Source organism: Dendrobium catenatum, unplaced genomic scaffold (genome assembly GCF_001605985.2).
Source record: "Dendrobium catenatum unplaced genomic scaffold, ASM160598v2 fragScaff_scaffold_501, whole genome shotgun sequence".
NCBI lineage: Eukaryota > Viridiplantae > Streptophyta > Magnoliopsida > Asparagales > Orchidaceae > Dendrobium > Dendrobium catenatum.
Window position 1 is genome coordinate 725,556 of NW_021318963.1, and position 7,845 is coordinate 733,400.

The 7,845-nt window shown below is 33.8% G+C and overlaps 1 protein-coding gene across 1 annotated transcript; it reads left to right on the forward strand.

The window, feature by feature from the left end:
* The first annotated feature begins 1,380 nt into the window (after positions 1–1,380).
* LOC110094976 (proline-rich receptor-like protein kinase PERK1) lies at positions 1,381–7,450 on the forward strand. The gene is made up of 8 exons (XM_020820336.2): positions 1,381–1,666; positions 2,736–3,269; positions 4,552–4,638; positions 4,733–4,803; positions 4,889–4,965; positions 5,866–6,010; positions 6,201–6,362; positions 7,009–7,450. Exons 1-8 carry the CDS (start codon positions 1,381–1,383, stop codon positions 7,315–7,317), a joined length of 1,671 nt encoding a protein of 556 aa, XP_020675995.1. The 3' UTR covers positions 7,318–7,450.
* The last annotated feature ends 395 nt before the right edge of the window (positions 7,451–7,845 follow it).

Below are 7,845 nucleotides of genomic sequence, written 5' to 3' on the forward strand. Positions count from 1 at the left end.
ATATGATCTAATATTGTTTTGAGGAGATCAAATAGCTAGGTTTGGAAGTGTGTAATAGATGCCATGCTATGATTATGTCAAGATGCCTAATTTTGGCTAATTTTTGCTTGTCATGAAACATTTATTCAGGTGATGATTCTAATGGCTTCTTTGGGATTTAGGGAGGCTCGGAATTGTTAGAAGGATGTGTGAAGATCAAATGTGGAGTTTTTGGTGATGATCAAATAGGTTTGGGGAGCGTAGGAAGAGAGAGAGAGAGAGAGAGAGAGAGAGAGAGAGAGACTAAGTCAATGGGTGTCCTAATTGTGGTTGACCTTTATATAGGGCTTGACCGTTGATTTTATTAAAATACCAAAACCTTTTTTTATTGATCAAATAAGTATTTAAATGATTATATCATGTTATAATGCTTGAAATTCATAAAAATAAAAATAATAATAAAGAATACTTCAAATATAAGGAAATACACTTTAATTTCAAATCCAATTAAAGAGGCAACCTATGGACCTTCAAATAAAGAAAATACAATACTAAAGTAAATAAAAATAAAATAAATAAAAGTCTCTCATACAAAAGAAACGACTATAAATTTGATAATTTAAAATTTTAATTTAATCATGCATATAATTTTAAACAATTTCAAATAATTTTTTTAATTTTTTTCATTGATTTATTTTATGATGGATTAATTATTGCTCTTGGTTTCATCTTAACCTTTAATCTTGCTCTGATAATGAGGCCAAGACAATCTTGACCTCTATTGTATTTCTTTAATATAGATAATAAAGTTCTAATCAAAACACCTTAAGATATATGCCATGATTTGATATTCATTTGTTATTTAGGAACTAACCAAAATCAAATAAGATATGGAGCAATGGCGTTCCATTTGTCACCCCACAAGGGCCTAAATCTTTTTGGTCAGTTAAGTGAGTTGGGAAAAGTAAGACAAAGAACACAATTTTAAAATAAATAAAGCAACGGTCAAATAACCGAAATCATAGACGCACGAATCTAAAAACAACTCAATGGTTATCAACGCCCATGGATTCCATCGACGCACAAAGAATAACAAATAATTTGATTCTTCCTACAGATTTGGTAGCGAAGCGCTAAATTTTTCTACCTACCACTTACCAATTGGCACCATTATTACTCTCGCTCCCCTTTGCATTAGCTGTACACTATTTTCAGGTCTTTTGACTCATTCTCTATCGATCCCTTGGGCGGAAGATACTATGAAAATCCGTCGCAGAAAGAAGAAGAAGAAGAAGAAGAAGAAGAAGAAGAAGAACTGGTTGCATAAAAGCATAAGTACCTGTAGAAGTATTTAAGGAAAAAAAGGTCGCTTTGGCGTTTGTTTGTATAAGAGCTCTCTGGATGTCGTCCCTCTCGCCGGCGACGTCGCCTTTCCCTCCGGCTATCCCACAGCCGAGAGGAAAATCGCCGCAGGAATCTCAACCGCCTCCGCCCGCTCTAAACTTGTCGTCCATTTCGGAGTCGATACCGACGCCGGCTATCATCGGGATTGCCGTCGGTGCGATGGCGTTTGTGGTGGTTATCACCATTCTTTGTGTCTGTTGCGGAAAGAAGAGAAAGAGTAAAGATTATGAATCGTGGAAGGGCAACGACAGGTCTCTTCAAATGCCATTACCACCGCAGAAAGGTAGCTTTTTTTTTCCCTTACTGACTTCTCCTCAAATCCCTTCTTGAAGTTCGACAAAAGATATACGCTGTGCAGATATTTTATACTTAATTTGTAACGCTATCATGTCCTAATTTCTATTTTGGAACAGAGTTACTGATAGTTTGTTGTTCCCTTGCACAGAGGGGAACCAGGGGTGGCTGTGAGTTAAACCCTTTTGGTAGCTATGTATAATATGAAATACCTTAATAGCCATTATGGAAACTTGAACACTAAGCATTTTCAACTCCTCTACCTTTTAAACCTACTTCCGCCATTATGCTTGCAGGTTTGATTACTAATTGCATGAGAATTAACATGTTATAGAGTTTTTTTTAATGGTGATTTAGGCAAGACCAAAGTCAAATTACTCACAGTGATAAAACAGAAAGAATCAAGTCATAAAACACATCAAGAATCATGCATAAGTTCACTTAATTGATGGCTACTTCTCTTGTTGTTGCCACTATTGGGCTACTACAAGTAAGATTTAGTAAATATTGCAAATACAAATTTAGTAAATCTCAACAACATCAAGCCCTTATACTAGATAAATCTCAAGAGGACTAAAATTTGAAAATTATTTTGCATGAGAATTTATAAATTTTGATGAACCATTTAGCTACTTGTATGAAGATTTATATTGTTTTAGAAGAAGAAATCATTAAGTTTGCTAAGCCCTGTGAAAGGTGAGTTTACTAATAATAAGATTGAAAAGAGATTTATCAAAATAGTTGGATTTGAAGTATAGAAAAAGCTATACCAACCATTCCATAAATAAAATAACTCACAAACATCAGGTACTTTTTGGGTAAGATGTTTCTTTATTGAGCGTATATGAAGGTCATCAACTCAACATTTTTTACATCTATATTTTTTAGGTTCACATAGTTTGAAAATTGAACTTTTCATCTCATTAATTTTTACTATTCTTTTTAATAACGTATTATTTGAGCTAGATTGAAAATACATTTCTGTTATTTTTTGTTGAGCCACTAGCTAAGTTAACATTTTAATCAGGACTTATTCTTTTCTATTGGCTATTTTTCAGATGTTAGTTACAGTGCACCTCCTCTGAAGTTGCAGCATTATGATCCTCCATTCGAAAAACAAGTTATCATATTCCCTGAACTGCCTAGTCCTTCACCTTGGCCTGCTTCTCATCCGCCTCCAATGCCACCACCTCAATCCGTTTATACCAGCAGTGGAAATTCTGGGTCCGATTACTCGGGGACTTCACTACCTCCACCTGCACCTACATTTGCCTTTGGATTCACTAAAAATAGTTTCACATATGAAGAATTAGCTTTGGCTACAGACGGATTCTCTGATGCCAATCTTCTTGGACAAGGAGGCTTTGGATATGTGCATAAGGGTACTCTACTGAATGGAAAAGAAGTTGCAATTAAGCAATTGAAGATAGGAAGTGGGCAAGGGGAGCGTGAGTTTCGGGCTGAGGTTGAAATAATCAGTCGTGTCCATCACAAGCACTTGGTTTCATTGGTTGGGTTTTGTATTTCTGAAGGAAAAAGGCTACTTGTTTATGAATATGTTCAAAATAATACATTGGAGTTTCACTTACATGGTAATTCCTTAATTTTTTTTTAACCAAGCTTCATATTTATCATGGACAACTTTATTTGTTGGATATAAAGATGGCACATATATGTTCTTTTTTTACACTTGTACTTGTAAACTTAGATAATACATAGTTGACCTCCTAGTTGCCATTATATTAGATACATAGTTGACCGGGATGGCACATATAACATGATCACTTAGTTGCCATTATATTAGATAATTATGTGAAATACATGCCATCTTGAATTCAAGTGAGGAATCTATTTGCATTTTTTTTTTTGAATGGATAGTATCAAATATGCTTAGGACATATCTATTTGGTTGAATAATATTTATGTAGTTTGTATTATACTGTCTATAATTTCATTTTTTTGTACTCTATTTTTTCAGTACACTTATATATCTAGATGAATCTTTGCTACTATTTGAAATTATTATGTGTAATTTTAAGATAGGTCAATCATCACATGTGTCACATTTAAGGCATTCCAATACAGTTGAAGGGTGATCGCCATTAATAAAGCCTAAATAAGGCATAGTTCCTAAAAGGCTTCTAAAATGTCAAGCTTCATGAAAAAAGTTGGAAAAATGGTCTGATTTTACATCACAAGAGAAGAAAAAGATGTTAGGCTATATAAGTAACGAGTCAGGCTATATAACATGCAATGCATTTTTTGTTTTAAAATGTGTGTTTTTGAGAACTTCACATGTAAGTGTGCATATTTTGGATGGGTGACCTCCTAAGAAGTTACATGAAAAATGATAAAGTTGCAAGATTCAACTTAGTGTCGGGCATGTTGGGCCAAAGCGAATAATACCTTGCATGATATGTATGTCCTAGGTTGCTATAGTATATCAAAATGATATTCTAAGGTTTGATTATAAATTTAATATGATAATATTTTTAGTAATTTTTATTAAATAGACTAAAGTGGGTATCAAGTTATTTTTTCCTCTCATATAGTTTCCTAGTAGACCATTTTCCATTTATAAGATGCATTTCCTGAAAGATTCAATGGTGAAAAAAAAAAAGGAAAAAATCTAACGCATTTCAAGTTAGCATCCAACTTAGCCATACAGGACTAAGTCATGGCTGCTAGACATTTTGTCTAAGCTGTTTTGACCATTTCCATTTTTATTACTTCAAATGGTATTCTCTATCTAACTAATAAATCAATCAGTTGGCATTTTCTTCTCAGGTTGAAGTTGAGTTTCTTTGTTTTTCATTATTGATGACTCGAAATCATATAGTGTGATCCTTAAACTTGAACCACTATTTCTTGCAGAAGCAGATCGACCAACAATGAGTTGGCCAACCAGATTAAAAATTGCCTTGGGTTCTGCTAAAGGGCTAGCGTACTTGCATGAATACTGTATACTATCTTAACTTTATTTTATTTTACTCTCTCCCAATTCCTTTCTTGATTGAGTATTTGCTTGTTGACATGATTTGTATTATGTATCCAGGTAATCCTAAGATTATACACCGTGATATTAAGGCAGCCAATATCCTCCTCGACTACAATTTTGAGGCCAAGGTAGCAAGGCTTGGCCTATTCCCCAATATTGATTTACTCCATGAAAGTATTCACATATCATTAACAAACTGGAGGACATATGCAGGTTGCAGATTTTGGTTTGGCAAAGTTTGCACCTGATAAAAGTACGCATGTTTCCACCCGGGTTATGGGAACTTTTGGGTAAAAATTATTTTCTTTTGAATGTTTTGATGTTGATTATTGAATGTGTGAATAGAAAATTCTGCAGATTTTATTTTACTATGCTGAAGAGAATTGAATGATATCAGTTTGATCCTATAAGTGTTAGGAAATACGTGAAATTAATTCAAAAACAAAGAGCTAAAAAATAATTATGTTAGAAAAGAAATCAACGCATGAAATACATAGAGATTTTACTATGCTGTCAGTTCACCCAATTGATGGATGCCTTATATATGTAGTTGTAGATTTTACTGTGTTTTGATTGTGGATGTATGTCATCGGATACTACATAAAAATGATGCCCCCCTCTTTTATGAAAAAAAAAAGGGCTAATAAAAATACAACAATAAAACTTTCAAATGTGTTTAATTAAATAACTTAGTAACTAGTGGATACATCTCAAAGGTGGAGCTACCCAAACATTGAGAAGGGGTTTCCCTGCCCTCATTTCATACCCTCATGGTGGAGAAATTATTCTGTGCGGACGTCGAGCATAGTTCATTGTCTGGAGATCAACCAGAATGTGCAACGTCAGCAGTACCGAGCACGGTACCGAGCGGGGGTGATGTGGGGCATTTTGGTTGATCTCTGGACGGCGTTCGGCATCCGCACAAAATAATTTTCCATGGGGAGCTTGCCACAAAAGTTATCTCATGATTAAATGCGTGTGACAATTTTCTTCATAGGTCAAAAAAATTAACTTCATAACTTAAAATTATGTATGGTTGCATCATGCCAAGTTCTTTCTTTCGGTTTTTGATCTTGTATGCCATACTAAAGTGCCATTACAGGTTTTTTAAATTATGTTTTTTGTTTAGATTTGCTTTTCATCTGTTAGCTTAAGAACATTTTCATTTGTGACTTGAATGCTGAATTCAGGTATTTGGCGCCAGAATATGCATCTTCTGGAAAACTTACAGATAAATCTGATGTGTATTCTTATGGAGTCATGCTATTAGAGCTAATAACTGGAAAACAACCTGTCGACGCAGCTGTGTCATTGGATGGAAGCTTAGTTGATTGGGTTTGAGTCTCCTACCAAACCTATTTTATCTGTACTTTCTACATGAATTCTATTTTTCAGCTTCAGTTTAATTGTTAATGCATGGAGAATAAATCATGAATAAATCTTATAATTTCCTATACTTAGATTTATTTTGTGGTCTTTCTATTAGTAACTACTTCAATCATAATTATTCTCTTATTTCATTTAGGCAAGGCCTTTAATGACAAGAGCTATGGAAGATGGTTACTATGTTGATTTTTCTGATCCACGACTCGGAAGAAATTATAATAATAAGGAAATGAAACAAATGATCGCTTGTGCTGCTGCTTGTGTGCGGCACTCCGCAAGGCGTAGACCTCGAATGAGCATGGTATTCCATTGAACTATAAGAACATTTTCACGCCACATACTTTGTCACATAATTTTTTTTTCTTATTTGTCAATAATGTAATATCCATTTGATAAATTGAAACAATTCATCTTAATCTACAACATGAAAAGTAATGGTATACTAAGTTTCAAAAACTTTAAAGGCCATTATGTCAAGAAGCTAGCATGCAAAATTAGCACTATAAGGGATCATCTAAATAGGGAGTTAAATGTTTTATTAATAGTACAGTGTAGGGTACTTAAATCAATGGAAATTAATAAACAAATCTACCATGGAGATCTGCAACATAGTGCTTCTTATGCTTGGTCAAATGACATATGGTTTCTTGATTTGCAAGAAAAGATAAATTTCATAATAATATCTCATTCATTTTTACTTCAGAATTAGAAAACAAACATCAAAATTAGAACACAAATGCTCGATAGTATAAATTTTCCACTACTTTCGAGCATTTGTAGTTTAATATTTTAGCATTTATCTTCTCATCTTAACACAAATAAAAAAAATCAAAATTTTACAAGTTCACTTGCTGTGATTGCATAAGCAACAGGCATAACAACAATTTGTCTAACATAAATCAATCTTATATTAGATATTACTTTGAATAACATGTTGAACTCGACAGGTTCTTCGGGCTTTAGAAGGAGGTGTTCCCCTTGAAGAACTGAATGAAGGCATGCAACCAGGCCATAGCAGAATGCATGACTCCTATACTACTAATACTAGTTCTGATTACGATTCTCAAAGGTACAATGAAGCAATGCAGAAGTTCAGAACATTGGCATTGCGAAGTCAAGTAAATTCAAGTAGCGAGTACAGTGGAACAACCAGTGAATATGGTCTTGCTCCCTCTGTAACGAGCAGTGAAGGCCAGAACACACGTGAAATGGAGATGAGAGTGATGAAGAACATTCATAGCTATAGCAGTAGCTAGCCTTTAAGACTGAACTGGGTCTCATTGAAGAGCCTTGCATCCCTTGTGACTTTCGGATGGTATGAAAACCAGAAAGTGTTAAGCGAGAGGATATCATCATTTGGGTGCTCTGTACAATCTATGCGCAGTTATTTTGGTGAAATATTGAACAGCCAACAATATAATTCATTTACACGTAAATTGGTTTGGAATTATTTAAACTTTTTATTTATTATTATGGATATTAATGCGTTTCAGCAAATGTTAATATGAAATTTTATCATTGTTGTTAGTGGTTTGATGCATAGTTTTACAGCATAATCTATTGGGTTAAGATATTCAGAGTCCCTTATTGAAAGGATTGTTCAATTGCATACTGAATTGTAAGAAATTTATTTATGTATTTCAAAATCATCTGTATCCTGTAAAAAAGGGATATCTTAAACCTTAATTATTGTAATCCAATAGATATTTATATGGGAAAACAAATTAAAGAACATCTTATGAACATTTATTTTGCTGAACGATGAGAAGATAAGTGCATTAAAA

Coding starts and splice junctions, on each gene's coding strand:
- LOC110094976 (XM_020820336.2), top strand. CDS start 1,381: ATGTCGTCCCTCTCGCCGGCGACGTCGCCTTTCCCTCCGGCTATCCCA. Junction 4,804..4,888: donor ACTACAATTTTGAGGCCAAG/GTAGCAAGGCTT, acceptor GGACATATGCAG/GTTGCAGATTTTGGTTTGGC. Junction 6,363..7,008: donor GTAGACCTCGAATGAGCATG/GTATTCCATTGA, acceptor TGAACTCGACAG/GTTCTTCGGGCTTTAGAAGG.